Source organism: Chenopodium album, chromosome 7 (assembly GCF_948465745.1).
Source record: "Chenopodium album chromosome 7, dcCheAlbu1.1, whole genome shotgun sequence".
NCBI classification, from domain to species: domain Eukaryota; kingdom Viridiplantae; phylum Streptophyta; class Magnoliopsida; order Caryophyllales; family Amaranthaceae; genus Chenopodium; species Chenopodium album.
In genome coordinates, this window is record NC_137840.1 from 5,163,094 (window position 1) to 5,178,896 (window position 15,803).

Here is a 15,803-nt window from a genome sequence, read left to right on the forward strand (position 1 = left end):
CTTGAAAGTAAAGATATCGTCGCGAGCTTATCTAATTTAAGCTACAGCTTGCTTGATGATTATAATACACTCGGTTAGATATCGTCTCGAGCTTATCTAATTTAAGCTCACACAAATAAATTCATATAGAGATAAAGGATAACATTATACCAGGCATTAAATGTTTAATCTTGGACCAGCTAAAACTGGATAGTCTAGGCCTTATAAGATGAATCTTTTGTACAACAATGATAAAAAAAAAATACCATACAATATGAACATGAACGTTCGATTTTATGTCGTTTCTTACTTCAATTGTGTCATTTTTTTTATTTATTTATTTATTTTATTTTTTTTATTCTGCGATAGATGATAGATTAGTTATGAATTTTTCGGTCCTTTTTTCTTTTGCTATTAGTTAAGGTTTTAAAATAGTTTGGTTTTGTGATTATGTGTATGGTCTAACTGCTTTGAAGGTGTATTATTACTTGATTTTCGGCTCTAGATGTGTTTTGTTTGAAAAAAAAAAAGGGGGGGGGGGGGGGGGGGGGGGGGGGAGTACAAACAATTAACTAGCTTCCTAACATTCATACAATGAACAAATATCATGATCCTATAGTCACAGATACTATACCTTATACAACAATTAAGATTTGAAATAAATGAAATGAAGCATCTTCCAAATTATCATAAATCACATGATTCACATGGCATCAAGAACCTGTTTACATGATCATGTTGAATTAACACCAATGATGATGAACACCAATTTTGTTAGTACTTAATCTTAATGGTGTTTTTGTACATCAAAGAAGTAACAATAACTCCCTCAACTCTTTCCCTTTCCTCATTGCCTCATAGTCTCATACAATGTGGACAATACGGCATTCTCGAGGAGGGTAGTTTCGTAATTATATCATATCCCTTATCATTGAACTATCATTTCCCAATCATGTATTGGGCTGTTGAATGGGCCTAACACACTTTGGATGGACCTCGAACCCGCAATCAAGACACTGGTAGGCCCAACCCAAGCCCTGCTCATCACAATCACAACAGATAAAAGGCCCACCACCAGTACGTTCAGAAACCAAATTAAGCTCATGTTGATGCTTTGCATGAAATGCTGATTTAGGCAAACTCTTTGCTTCCTCATCCATTTGCTTCTCTAAAAACTCCAATCTTGCATCAGTGAAAGGGTAAGCATTTTCTTGGTACAAATTTATCAGATACCTTCCTTGTTTGGTCACGGTTTTACCGTCTGGACCTAAGATGACCAAGCACGGGATCTCTCTCACGTTGAAATGTTTAGCAAGGTCCTTCGAGGTGCTGTCATGAAAGGGTATCGCCAACCATGGCATTCTTCCAAAATAAGAGCAAAAGGATGCCTCATCGCGGTCACTTGACACGAATACTATCTCAAAGTCTTCCTCTTTTGGTAGGTTTTGCTTTATCTTTTGGTAGATTAAGATTAGCTTTGGGATAAATTTGACACAAGGTACGCACCATTGTGCTGAAAAGTATAGTCCTATTGTTTTGCCTTGCAAAGATGTCACGGGTACCTGAAACATTTCAAAGTATCCAAATTTAAATTTGATATATATTTTATACAAGATACACTACTCTTTGATTAAGTCCTACATTAAATTAAATTTACTAACATAGAAAATGTTTATGTTTCATACTATTACATAGTTCATATACCTCATTTCTTTTTGTTAGTTCATGTTACTACGATTATCAAGAAACATGCATGTCACATAGACTCTAAAGCAGACTTCTTTTTCAATAACATAAAATATTATGTTAGTAAATGTATTTGCTTTAGCATAAGTATCTGGTTCTAATTCTATGTCATATCATACTCCCTTTGTCCGAACTCCACCCACTTTTATTGAACATCTTAAAATGATATACCTATTTTATCTAGACACCGGGACTACATTCTTATTCAATACTTATGAGAATGGCATGTATTGGATTTTAAATTAAAATTCAAGATAATGTCTTAGATTTTCAATAATGGTTTACTAACAAATTAAAGGCAAAGGCAAAAGATGAGTGATATACTTACCTGGTGAGACAAAGGATCATTGCTCAAAAGATAGTCTCTATCATGATTAGTTAACAAATTAACTAACGTCTGGTTCTCTTCCTTCTCTTTCTGTTTCTTCAACAACATCTCTAACCTCTCCTTAGTAAAAGGAAATGCTTCGATTCCATATCGATAGATCAGTTCAACTCCATCATGCATCGTAATATCATCTACCTCATAATTAGGCTGCAGGAAAACTAAACAAGGCATAGCTTCCACATTGAAGCTTTGATTTAGGGCTCTTTTTGTCTCTAAATCTGAAAATGGCACTGAAAGCCAAGGCATGGAAGCGCGATAATTGTTAAATGCATCAATATCTTCATCAGAGGATACCAAGACGATCTCTAAATCACACCCCTGGCTCTTTAGCTGCTCATAAACATCAATTAGAAGTTCGTTGAACTTTCGACAAGGAGCAAACCAATTAGCCGAGAAGTAGATTCCTACTACCTTGCCTTGAAGCTCAGATATTTTCACCTATATAGCAAATATGATTGGAGTATAACATTATGATCTGAAAAATATTTAAAGAACTCTTAAATCCTCATAGACATAACAATAGGTATAGCAATCAATATATATGTTTTGTACGTACTAATGTACATACTCTTAGCAATTGAAATATCCTACATTTCAAGATCCCTTCAACACATTGGCATTTGCATGATTTATATATAAATTTTGACTACAAATTTTCGTACTAATCTACCAATAACACATGTAATTATGATCAAATCTTTATTACTACTATGTTATTCAAAATACATAATTTTTACGTATTATTAATGGTCAAAAGTCATACATTAGCAATAGCAGTAGTCAAAGTATTTCAACTATCTGAAAACAGAGGTAATAAAAATTGACCTATAGTAACAAGATACTTTCTTCGTACAACTTTCTAATTTCATCAAAACATCAAGCATTGTATTATTATTGACAAAGCACAAGAAATCACCTATCAACCAACAAATCTAGCTATAAACATAAAGTGAGGTGTAAGGCCCCAAATCTTAGACATATTCTAGCTAATTTGCTGTACGCCATAAAATGGGAAGGCATCGCAATGAATTAAGCACCAAGCCAAATAGGGTGGGTGGTCCCAAAATTCATGCGTATATATGACAAAAAAAAGAACTTACTAATTGGGATTTGATTGTTTTATATATTCCATCTCTGTTGTGTCACATTGCCAGTTAACCAATAAATGCATTTAACTTAGATGTATCATATCATTTCATTTAGAATAGGACATTCTAAACAATTATTCATAGACCGTCGGTTGCAGTGTACATAACCTCCTTATTATTGCTAAATCTTTCATTTGTTGCAATATTCCATGTTAATTATTTAGTTAACAATAGAGAATCTTAATCGCTAAAGTAAAGTAACATTCCTTTTGTCCCTTTTTGTTTGCTTTATTCAACTTTTATTACTTATGGAATTTGTTAATGTGTATTAAAATAAGAAAAAGTAGAGATGAGTTGTGCGGACATTGTTACTTAAACACATAATGCAATTTAAGTGAGGAAAAAGTTTCATGATCAGTAATCTTTTAGAAACAAAATGAGTAACATTGTGAAAGCCCTTCTCAAACGTATAATACTATCTTAGAGAGCACCTATATCTCTCAAAAACGCCACTAGTTCTATACATGTCATGTATGTGGTATATCTCAAACAATGTATGGAGCCCCTTGTGATTAAATCAAGTAATTAACCTCATGATACATTGGGTAGATTGTTGAAAATAATTTTTTATTTAATTTCGTTGGATAAGACTCTCATCATCCCTATGTGTATAGTAAATTAGTAATGTAACTTTACCCTCAAGCACAACATTGGGTCAGAGATATATGTATCGACCCTCTTTTCTCACCTTGCCGTTGCAGCCCACCCCTACTTCGACACCCCCCCCCCCCCTTAAAGGTGGTAGACTGGCCCACGGCCTAGCATGGCACGACACAAGCACGATGTAGGCCTAGCATGACATGTTACTGTGCGTGTAGGCCGTGGGCCAAGTCTAGCAGCCTTTAGTTGGGAGAAGCACGATAAGGCATAACCCAACACGTTGACCTGAGCCATGCACGGGCAAACCTTTTGAAAACTTCATCCCAACACAACACGACATGTAATCCGTGGGCCAAACCATGGGCCGGGCATACCAAACCCCTAAGCACAAGACACGACCTGGAGCCATCTTTACTCCCAATTATTTAAGATGACACACCTCTCTAAATATGATGCTTAGTTATTACAATTGCATTGGATTATATTCTACTTGATACCTTACTTTTTAGATCTAAAATCTTACAGAATTAGATAAGAATTAAGTACACATGCAAATGATGCAATGTGGGACAAATTCTGGTAGCTAGTAATCCTCAAGTACTATTTTATTTTATCGTCTTTGTTGAAAGAACACAATCCAAAAAGCAAAATTTTATAGGTAAAGCATATTTCTAAACGAGTGATAAAAAGCAATAAAGCAGACGTCTCTCTATGGTACACGTGTTACGTACTAGTTGTACCGTACCATTAATTCATTAGTAGTGGTGGCAACACCTTGTTTGGCTAGCCTGGACCTGAAAATGACTTCCTCACTCTGAACAGAAAAATCAAACAAATCGAGATAAACGTTATGTATGTGCATCTTATATACTATGGCAATTGCCAATTGGTTAGGTGCTAATAGCTTAGGACAATATGAATCTAATACATTATCATTAAATAATCCGGCTAAGTTTAATTAGCATACACACGCCCCGTTATATCTAGAATTGGGTAGATGGACACTTAATTATGTTCTATGAAATGCAAGAGACATCTTAAACTTGTATCTGGATAGGTACACCCGATTGTCTGACATTCCTAGTTGTTTTTATTTAAAGAAATATATATATAAAAAAAAAAAAAAAATAATGTGAGGTAAATGTATGTGATACGAAGTATATCTCAAACAATGTACAAAGCTCTTTTTAGGTATTGATTGTCTTGACAATCTTAGTGTCCGACACTTAATTTATTCAATATCCAATCGTTTAATGCACTTGTTTTGAACCCTTTTATGTATGCTCTACAACCTTACAATGATTATATCTAATTCAAAATCTTCTAAGACCCTCACTGGCTTTAGTTAGCTGTATATAATTCTATACGAGTGTTTGATTTCACAAGATAATAAAATCCCTCCATCCAAAATTTGATGCAACGCAGTATAGAAATATTTAAGCTGATAATAAATTATAAGGCTTCTCTAGAGTCCCTACACTTAAGTAATGGACAAATGACTGAAATTTATAAAATTCTTCATATAAGTTTAAAAAACATGATAATTGGATATTTTCATCAATAAAAAACAAATATAGTAATAATTGAATCTGTACAAATTAATGTAGTACAAGCCACTTTATACGTGTTATTTTTGTAGAAACAACAATATTATAATCTTCAATAAAAAAATTATGATTTTGTTATAAAGATTAATAATTTTGCATATCATTTAACCTAAATTCAAACCGAACACCAATTGGACACCCTTATTAATTTGTATCTCTCACCACACTAGCAAATTACTAGCATGTATTCAAACTACTTCTAGGATTCCGTACTAGCTTACAATCTCACATTTTAAATTTTCTTGGTAAATTCAGCCTAGCTCAACATACATTTTTATAAATCAATGAAACAATCAAACTTCAAAAGTAACCTTATTAGATTAAAATCTTCAGAAAGTGTAATTCCTTCCATCCAGAAAAGCATCCACCATTATTTTCATAATTTAGCACAGAATTTAGCCACTTATAATAGTACGGAGTATGATACTCGTATGGTTTTTTTTTTTTCAAAGATAAAGAAGAAATGCCTTATTATATAGTAAATACAATGAAATCATGGTACTGATATAAATAGAGTAAGTTGATTATTAGGTGTATATATACGATGTACAAACCTTAAACAAAACAACTTACTACCTCCGTTAATTGTTATGTGCAACTTTGAGGTATTATTTGTGAGATATAAAATATTTCAAAGTTGCACATAATATTTAACGGAGGTAGTACATGTTTTATTTATTTTTTGTACAAAAAAAGGGGCATAAGTATTTTTTTTTTACTTAAATGTCTTAAACTGCAATGACCTGTATGTCCAACTGTCTCCTTGAACCGGTACTAGTAATTTAACGCCAAAACAGTTATGCTTAATTTTTTATTTTATTTTTGTGTTTAGACTTTAGAGAGCTATAAAGGACATGGTGAGAATCGATCCCAAGATCTTTTAGATACGGAAGAAAAGTTATAACCACTTGAGTTATTCTTCAGTATCACGGTTATGCTTAATTGAGTTTATAATTAATTTAAATTAAAAAACATTAGGCAAAATCTTACCAAAAATTAGGATAGGATAATTTTTAAAAAGAAAATTTTCAAACATTTGTAATTAAGTTACTTGGTAATTAATTTTTCTTTTCACGAAAAATCAAACTCAAACCGCATCAAAGAAATAAGGAGTATATATTCTTTCATAAAAAAAATAAAAATATAATAAAATAAGAGGCATATATATCCATATTAATTTTTTGCATTCAAATACTAGTATGCTTTTTTACGAAGAGTATTCAAATACTAGTAATAATATTACTCCGTATCAATTTCGGAGATATATCGTTTGAGCAAACATCTATGTATGCATACTTAAATCTCAACCCTCACAGTTTCTTGGTTGGATGTTCATGGATGAATCTAGAGAGTTTTTATGGAACATATGTTCCCATAAAGTTTTTGTACTGTCTTGATCGACTATTAATTTTAAATTTACAAGGTAAGAAATGCGTGCGTGTATGTGAAATATAGAAAATTAATTAGGCTATATTCTCATCTTTATTCTATAAAAACGATAAATATTTGTTGATATATATATTAGTAAAAAAAATTATGAAATAAAATGTTGCTAAACTTATGGATATTTTTTTATTGTTTTTAAAAAATTAAAGCCTTCTATCAATTTGACTTAAATTTGAACCTTTGACATCAATTCCTTGTAAAAGTAAAAAAAATAATTAAGAGTAAAAAATTGATGAGTGAGCAGTTATGATAAGGTAGTTATTTTTAGTTTTTTTTATAAAAAATATTTTTTATTTTTTATTTTTTTTATTTTCATTGTGAATAAAAGAGGTAATATTGAAAATTGAGAAGGGCAATTTGAGAATAGTGAAATTTATCACCCAAAAAGCCCTTTCTCTTTATATATTACTATAGATTTAGTAAAAAATATTGATAATCATTCTGCTAAACCCTAATCCCTAAATCACAAAACAAATAAATCGTTGCACCGTCAAAAAGAGGAGTATATTTGTTTTGGGGAGTAAACAACTTTTCATGATCTTACAAACAAATCAACTACAAGTATATCAAGATTTTAAAACACAAACGAACGTATTCCTTATCATGCTTGTAATTTTACCAAAACATATAATCCAAAAACACATGTTATAAATTGTCACGAAGCCTATTATTTGTGACGGAATTTGATCACAAGTATTGGATATCAAAAGAAAACTGAATAATGGACCAAAAGCTATGAAGAGGAGGTAGTAAAAAATAAAAAAGTTATACAAATAAATAAATAAATAAATAAATAAATAAGAAGTACTAACCTGGGTATCATCAGAAGTGAGGAGAAAATCACGATCTTTGGTAGCAAAAAGAGATGATAATCTTGAACAACTTATTCCATTATTATTCATTTCATCTCTTCTTTCTCTCTCTACTTCCATAACCTTGTTTCTCTCTCTACAAAAATAAATAATTAATTTAGATTAGATTGAGTTTTAATCTTGAAGCGCTTCTACATACATAAACTTAAAATATACAGAAAATATATAAACATAATTAAATGAAAAAGAAGCAAATTCTTGTTAATTAATTGTACCTGAAAATTCCTCGTCAAAAAAAAAAAAAAATGTACCTGAAAAATTTCTTCAAAATGAATAATAATGGCAATCCTAGTATGCATCACTAACTAACCCCACCATTTATAAAATCACATAACACGTAGCATTCACTGTTTTATACTCTTTCTTTCTCTCTCCTATGAGATTTATTCTTCTGTTTCTCATCTCTATTGCAATAACTTTAATCACCACCGTTGATTGGGTTGTGTGAAAGGCAGGTCCGTTCCTAGCTTTTTGGTGGCCTATGGGCGAAATGAAAATTTGGGGCCCTTATTATCGAGTGAAGTAAAAAAATGAAAAATAAATTTTGTTTTTTTAATATAAAACAACAATTTTAACAAGAATTAAAGAACAATAGAACCTGATTTGTGTGTTCTTATATTGCAAAATCAAAAAGGCTGCCTCAAATTTGAACAATTGAAGTCCAAGGTTCCGACTCCAAATCTGCAAGCAATGAACTACAATAAAATAATTCACACAAAAGAATTGATTTAAATTTTACCCAAGACCAAAAAAAAAATTTGCAATTATAAATTACTGTACAAAATCTTAAATTCAAAAATTAAAAACAAAAAATTGACATTACCTAAAGGACTCAGATTTTTCGAGCATAGCAAAATCGATCTCCAAATTTCCGATATTCGTCCACCGTAATACCCATTACAAGTGTTTAAATCAAAACAAAGAGTAAGAAAATAAATCAAAAAATTGAATTGAGATGTAGAATAATTGGATGGGGGATTATTTATAGGTGAATAATGTGAGGCGAATTCCATTGAAAATCAAGGAAGAAGACCATTTGATTATTGAATTAGAGTTGTTTTTGGAGATTAATGTGGTTGAAAATTACAAAAAAAAAAAAAAAAAAAAAAAAAAAAAAAAAAAAACGGGAAGAAGATCAATTGAATTTGGCTGAAAAGAGATTATTTAGGAAGGGGAGTTGGAAAATCGCAATTAAAATATTTTTGGGAAACTAATTAGGAATGAATATAGGAATTGGAAGTTGAGAACTTGAGATTTGGGAATTGGTAATATGAACTGATGAACATGATATGGAAAACTGGAGAAAAGCATGCGTAGGTAGTATCATTAATTAAGATTTTTTCTTTTTTTTTTTTTTTTTTTTTTTTTTTTATAAATCTGGCTTTAATGTAAATTTGGGCCTCCTTCAGTTGGGCCCCGGGCAATGGCACCTATTGCCCTGCCTTAGGGACGGGCCTGGTGAAAGGTGAAGTCAATGGTACTTCATCCGTTTTTACAATAAATCTTTCCACTTGTCTACACATTACTTTGATTAATAATATTATTTAAAATATATTAGAATAAAAATATAACAATAAAATATTAATACTCTCTGCGTTTCGCATCAGTAGAAACTAGGGGTGAGAAAAAATTTCGGGTACAGTACTTGGATTCGGAACCAGAACTGGTTAGGAACCGACCCGTCGGAAATCGAAATTGGACCCGGTGGTTCCAATTCCTGGTAATAAATTAAGGACCCGATTGCAATCGGTTCTAATTCCGATTCTCAATTTTTTGGAACTAGAATCGGTTGGATACCTGGTTATCCAAGATGTATTCAACTAAATATATTCAACAAAAAAATAAAAACAAAAATACTACCTCCGTTAATAGTTATGTGCAATTTTTGCCATTTCGGGATGATCGGGGTTATGTGCAACTTTCCATTTTCTTTCTATTTTTAGTAAAAAAAAAAGTTGAAAATTACAATATTGCCCTTAAAAATTTTAGGGAAATTCTCTTTGGTAACATCCAGTTTCTTATATTTCTCTATAGTAAATTGGGAAAAAAAATTAATATCTTTGGTAAACTTAAATTTTTGGTTACCAAAGAGAATAGCTAATTTAATTAAAATAGCTAACCATGGTTAATTTCTAATAATTTTTTTTAAAAAGAAATCCTCTCCACTAGCCCAGCCACCTTATTCTCCTCCTCTCCACTGTCGGCGCCGTCGGCTCACCTTTCCCTGCCGGCTACTTGACTCCTCGGCTGACCATATCCCGACACCAAGACCCACCCCTTTTTCCCCAACCACTATGCTCTCCTCCCCTTGCCCCACCACGATCCTAAACCGCGCGAAATTCTCGAAGTTTCTGGTTAATCGTCTGCCATTGTTACAGAAATTCAAGGTCGTTAAGCTTCTGGTTAGTCTCCCTTAAGCTTCAATCGACGATATTTCGAGACTTATAAATGCAGAAATGAGGGTTTTTCGGCATTAAAGGCTTGAATTAATTCAAATCCTTAACAATATCTTCTGCGAAAACCTTATCAATTTACTAAAGAGCAACTTCCAATTCAATAGGCGGTTTCGGCAAGGGTGAGGTGTCGTCGGCCGGGCAGGGAGCTGGGGTATTGAGCGACTAGGGGACTTTGAGGGGGTGGGAAAGGGGTTTCGAGAGTTTTCAGGGAGAAGGAAGGTGGTGTTTCAGGAGTTTAGGGAGACGCGTGACAGGGGGCGGGGAAGACCGGCGCATCGCCAAGGGAGAGGGTTGGGCGCCGGCATGGGTTGGGGAAGGGGAGTGGGCGGCTCCGGTGTGGTCGGATGCTGGTGGGAGAATCAGGGAAGGAGGTGAGTTATTATTTTTTTAAAAATATTTTTAAAATCAATTAAATGTAAAAAAAAAAAAAAAACACCTAACTATGGTTAAATATTTAGTTAAAATTTGTCATTAATGTTATAGTGAGCTTAATATAAAAAATTCAAGTTTACCAAAGATAATTATTTTTTTTGCAATTCACCATTGAGAAAATTAAAAAGTATGGTGTTACCAAATAGAATTTCCCAAAATTTTATTTTTTTAATTACAACACTTATTATACACTAATCTAATTAACCTAAAACTAATCAGATTCTCCTAATCTAATGATTCCCTCCTTTTATTTTCCCAATTTCCCCCATTCTCTCCTCATTTACTCACATTTCCAACCACAAAAAATTAAATTATGGTGGTTGGTTCTCTCTATATCTTCTGGAGAGTTCAAAAGATGAACCCAGTTCATCTTTTGAGTATTTCTCGATCTCTCCTCTGTTCTTGCGATTTTCTCACTTCCTCTCTCTAGATCTACTCTTCTGTTCTTCAATCTTTCCCAAACAAAGTCCCCCCCATAACACTAGTAGAAAATACGTAATGGCAAGCGGTTCAAACCCCCTAATGGCAAGCGGTTTTGAACCGCATGGGTTTAGGGGGCTTGCCATTAGCCATTTAAATGGCAAGAGGTTCAAAACCGCTTGCCATTACAAGAGAAAGGGCAGCGGTTTTGGCCCCAAACCGCTGCCCATTATGGGTATAAAAAAAATCATATTAATTGATACACAAACCAAACATATGTAAAAACGGTGATATTTTTATTAATTAATTGTTGTAATATTACATTTCAATCAAAAAAAAAGTATAATATTAAAAAAATAATTATAATAAAAAAAAAGTTAACACTATTCTAAAAAAAACAGCCATCCCGTAACTTGTTGCTGGTCTCGTTCCACCAGCAGCCACCACCGACGCGCACCACCGATTAAACCACCTGCACATACAATTAAAATGAGATATGAAATTATGTTTTACAAAAAAATCTGAAATATTAAATCTATTCGAAATACGCACAATACACACACAATCACCCAAAAATCCGAAATTAAACCCACAAAATCGAAATTAAAATCCTAAATCAAACTCACAAAATCGAAATTAAAATTAAAATCCCAAATTTTTCACCCAAAAATCCTAAATCAAACCCACAAAATCGAAATTAAAATTAAAATTAAAATTTTTCACCCAAATATCCGAATTCAAACCCACAAAATCGAAATCAAAATGAAAATTATAATTTGTCACCCAAAAATCCGAAATCAAACCCACAAAATCGAAATCAATATGAAAATTATAATTTGTCACCCAAAAATCCGAAATCAAATCTACGAAAAATAGAAATTAAAATCGAAATCATAAATAAAATTAAAAAATTTCACCCAAACATCCGAAATCAAACCCACGAAAGTCGAAATCAAACCCATCAAACCCACAAAATCGAAATTAAAATTTTTCACCCAAAAATCCGAAATCAAACCCACAAAACCGAAATCAAAATGAAAATTATAATTTGTCACCCAAAAATCTGAAATCAGACCCACGAAAATCGAAATCAAAATTAAAATTAAAAATTTTCGCCCAAACATTCGAAATTGAACCCACGAAAGTCGAAATCAAACCCACAAAATTGAAATCAAAATTAAATTTCAAATTGAAACTCACGATGTTGTTGTTGGTGTTGTGGGCTGATTATGCTCGGTGTTGAATTTGATGTTGGATGCTTGGTGGGCGTTGACCGGTGGTTGTAGTGGAGAAAAAGAAGGAGATGAAGAGAGGAGAGGAAGTGATCGAAAATGGAGGGGAGAGAGGAGAGAGAAGGAGGCGTGAGAAATGAGGGGATAGGAGAGAGAAGAAAGAGTCTGAGGGGAGGAGAGAGAAGGGGGCATAAGAAATGAGGGGAGGCAGGAGAGAGAAGAAGAGGCGTGAAAATAAGAGAGGATAAATAGAGGAACGCGCCTTTTAGGATTTTTAAGCAAATGGCAAGCGGTTTTATGTCCAAACCGCTTGCCATTTACATTTTGGCAAGCTGTTCGCGCCAAAACCGCTTGCCAATCAATATTAGAGGTTTTTTTTAAAAAAAATGGCTAAATGGCAAGCGGATTTTTAAAACCGCTTGCCATTTGGGGCTTCCCATAACTTATTTTCTACTAGTGTAACAATGGTGAACTTGAATCCTTTAAAGGACGCTCTCATGGCAACAAACGACAAAGGAGAGGAGAATCTGATCCTCCTCTTCATCCACTGCTTCGAGGTTAGTTCTCCTTTCCCTCATGAATTTTACAAGTCCAGCGAAACGGGTTCGTACTGTAATTTGTACACTTACAGAGCTCTGGGTCAAGTCCTCAAAAGTGTTGAGGAGGAAGAAAGACTGCATAGGGAAGAGGGTGAAGGTGAGTCCCGCCGTAAGTCACTTGATTTCCCTGATGTTGTTGTAGATCTGGTTGCTAAGAGTGGCGAGGGAAGTTCTGTAGTCCCAACAAAACCTAGATCTAAGAGGGAAAGGTCACCCCCAAGGGTTCGGGCTACGAGGAAGGCCGCGCGTGTTGCTCTGAGAAGGATGCGTGGGCTCCCTGACGAGGAGTTGATTGTCTTGTCTTCTGATGAGGAACCTCCTTCCAAGAAACCTGAAGTGCCCTTTTCTTCAGTTCCTGTTGGGAAGTGCTTTGTGAGGCGGATGAACCCTACGGTTCAACCCTCTGAGTAGCTGCACTTGTAATAATTCCTTACCCTAACTTCTTTAATTTATGTTTTTGAGTCCCTTTTATTTGATGATTGTGTATGCTTGTGATTTGATATGTGTATGCTGGTTCTATTGTGCTTTGAGAAGGATTGTGTATGGTTAAATTATGTGAGTCCTTTTTATGTTCATTTACTGCTTTTGATATTGGTGGATGTTGTTGTTGACTGGTCGATTATATTATGGTGGATGATTTTGACTTGGCCCTGCTGGATTGTATTGTTTGTGTTGGTTTCCTTATGTGAGATTTGGTTGAATCTGTTCACTCATTATGCATGTTCTGGTTTGGATACTGTTTGGATGATGTTGTATTCATGGCTTTTGGCTTTTGGGAATTTGATTGTTGAATGATGAGCCTTAATGATGGTTGGTTGTGTTAGCTTTTGGGTATTTGATGTGTAAATTATTCTCAATGATCATTCTTGTAGAGAACATTGTGTAATGGAGTCCCCTTTACATGCATCTTGTTGTGGATATGATTGAGTCCCCCTTTTTATTCGATTATAGTGTTGAAATGGAATCCAAATGATGAAGGGACTCCAATGAAATACTTTTTGAACAAAGGTTTTGCTCCAACAATCACTATATATTGATTGATGTTGAGGTAACCTTGTTTAAAGTGTTGTGTTTAAAAACAAGTTTTCTCCTGATGGATTCATTAACTTAAGTACTTTTGCCAATTTCATTCCATTCAAAATATGGCTATAAAAAGCCTGTTACATGTGCATCAGAACTAAACCATCACTACCTTTGATGTTTGTTTCAATTACCTACATACAAAATACACCTAACCACCTATTAATTGGTACAAAAAAAGATTGAAACAAAGGAGAAATAAAACCTAGCATTATAGACTCCTAAGTGGTTATGTGTGGCAGTGTTTGGTTGTCTTCTGTGTCTCTTTGTTACTAGTCTGCATCTACCTACAAGTCTTCTGTTTTTGCTTCATGATTTCCCTGGGGTGTTGGCCTGAACATTGTGTTCAGATACTCCACAGCTTCCAAAACTATACTCCTGTCCACTTCAATTAGATTGGAAGAATGCCAAGATTCTCTAGTTTTTTCTTGTTCATATGTGGAATTTTGTACTTTTTCCCTCCCTCTGCCTTGAGTATCTTGATCATGCATCTTTGTAATGTCACCCAAATGTACTTGTTAACTTCTGGTTTAAAATTGTTATAAGACTCAATAACCTTTTCAACAAGCTCATCTACATTCTTAGGAAAAGACTGATATTGAAAGATTGAATTGATCTGAATAGACCTAAATCCAATACATTCAAATTTGGTGATTGTGCTGGTTGGAACACAAACTGAATTTTGAATTCATGTGCTTGTGTTGCTGCAATGAACTCTTCATTTCTTGGTATTTGATGTGGCCTTCCATTATCCCACTGTATGACCATATTTTTTAGCAAACTTTCTGGCCATTTTAACACTATTGCTGGTATGACCTTGTTTAGTAACGTGTGTCTTATTGCCTCTCTGTTCACATTTTGAAGTGCTTTAGTGACCAATGTGCCAGCTGCTCTGTTTTTACTTAACTTCTCTGCCCTTTCTTGTTGTGTGAATGGGAATATCCCATATTTCCCATCATGTAGGAGTTCCCCATTTCTCCCATACAGAGGCTTCCCAATAATGGCCATGAACATAGCTTATTATTTGAACCTTCTTGATTGTTGAGCTATATAGGGATCTTCCTCACTTGGTAGTAGATAGAATCTCCTCTTATCTGGTTTGAGATAAAACCATTTCTCATCAACGTGTATGGCTGGTCGGGTCTAAATCTACCGCAAGTGTACGGGTCAATTACAGTAAATATAGGGTGAGCAAGGTATCGTATCCACAAGGAGGTCTACTCAAGTACCAAATTAAGAAACTAGAATATTATTTAGACGACGAAAATATGAGAAAAGTACTACTAAAACTATAAACGATATGATTAAAGTTGCAAACAAGTATAAGAAATAGTTCTAGGTTTCGGGTTTCATCAATTACTCTCTATAATGAAATTAAACTAGTTGTAGGGTTGAACATATATAATGTAGCAATGATCGAATTACCAATAGCATGTAATCTCCTCTCCCAAGGTAGAAACGTATATTTAAATCAAAATTATGTCTACTTCCGTGATCACAACAATTGAAATAAACTCATTAAGAATAGGAATTCAATAATAAGACCACCCCAAGTGTATAACTATTCCTAAAATTATACAACTTGACGTTTGATAATCCCACGAACTAGTATGGAAAGTTCACTTCCGCTTATAAATCAACACCTTAAACATACAATCAATTGGCCAGATTAAAAGTACGAATTAAAACAAGATTATCAAATTGTAATCATATAAATAAAACCCAAACAAAGTAATTCAATTCATTAATAGAAATATAAAAGACTACATCCCTAACCTAGAACAAACGAAATTAGCTA

At 33.6% G+C, this 15,803-nt stretch overlaps 2 protein-coding genes and 1 long non-coding RNA gene across 6 annotated transcripts; all 3 read right to left on the reverse strand.

Moving 5' to 3' along the window:
• Positions 1-631: 631 nt before the first annotated feature.
• LOC145638847 (putative nucleoredoxin 2) lies at positions 632-8,798 on the reverse strand. Of its 4 annotated transcripts, none has more exons than XM_081689892.1 (6): positions 8,610-8,798; positions 8,038-8,467; positions 7,727-7,862; positions 4,607-4,675; positions 2,054-2,551; positions 632-1,541 (listed from the first exon to the last, which is right to left on the reverse strand). In XM_081689892.1, exons 3-6 carry the CDS (start codon positions 7,844-7,846, stop codon positions 930-932), a joined length of 1,299 nt encoding a protein of 432 aa, XP_081546018.1. In that variant the 5' UTR covers positions 7,847-7,862; positions 8,038-8,467; positions 8,610-8,798; the 3' UTR covers positions 632-929. The 4 variants fall into 4 exon arrangements, with proteins under 4 accessions (XP_081546018.1, XP_081546016.1, XP_081546017.1 ...); XM_081689890.1 differs by having other exon boundaries at positions 8,002-8,467; XM_081689891.1 differs by having other exon boundaries at positions 8,002-8,481.
• A 2,571-nt stretch (positions 8,799-11,369) lies between these two features.
• On the reverse strand, positions 11,370-12,589 carry LOC145640830 (uncharacterized). The gene is made up of 2 exons (XR_014114980.1): positions 12,295-12,589; positions 11,370-11,566 (listed from the first exon to the last, which is right to left on the reverse strand). It is a non-coding gene; the product is annotated as an uncharacterized LOC145640830 (long non-coding RNA).
• A 1,807-nt stretch (positions 12,590-14,396) lies between these two features.
• On the reverse strand, positions 14,397-15,013 carry LOC145639923 (uncharacterized). Its single transcript, XM_081691243.1, has 2 exons — positions 14,645-15,013; positions 14,397-14,597 (listed from the first exon to the last, which is right to left on the reverse strand). The coding sequence occupies exons 1-2, from the start codon at positions 15,011-15,013 to the stop codon at positions 14,397-14,399; spliced, it is 570 nt and encodes a 189-aa protein (XP_081547369.1).
• Positions 15,014-15,803: the final 790 nt, after the last annotated feature.

Excerpts from the sequence above, each read along its gene's own strand:
- LOC145638847 (XM_081689892.1), bottom strand. The coding sequence starts at position 7,846 with ATGGAAGTAGAGAGAGAAAGAAGAGATGAAATGAATAATAATGGAATA. Across the intron at positions 4,676-7,726 it reads TCACTTCTGATGATACCCAG|AGTGAGGAAGTCATTTTCAG; the intron begins GTTAGTACTTCT and ends TTTTCTGTTCAG. Across the intron at positions 2,552-4,606 it reads CCACTACTAATGAATTAATG|GTGAAAATATCTGAGCTTCA; the intron begins GTACGGTACAAC and ends TTTGCTATATAG.
- LOC145639923 (XM_081691243.1), bottom strand. The coding sequence starts at position 15,013 with ATGGCCATTATTGGGAAGCCTCTGTATGGGAGAAATGGGGAACTCCTA. Across the intron at positions 14,598-14,644 it reads CACAATCACCAAATTTGAAT|TCTTTTCCTAAGAATGTAGA; the intron begins GTATTGGATTTA and ends TTTCAATATCAG.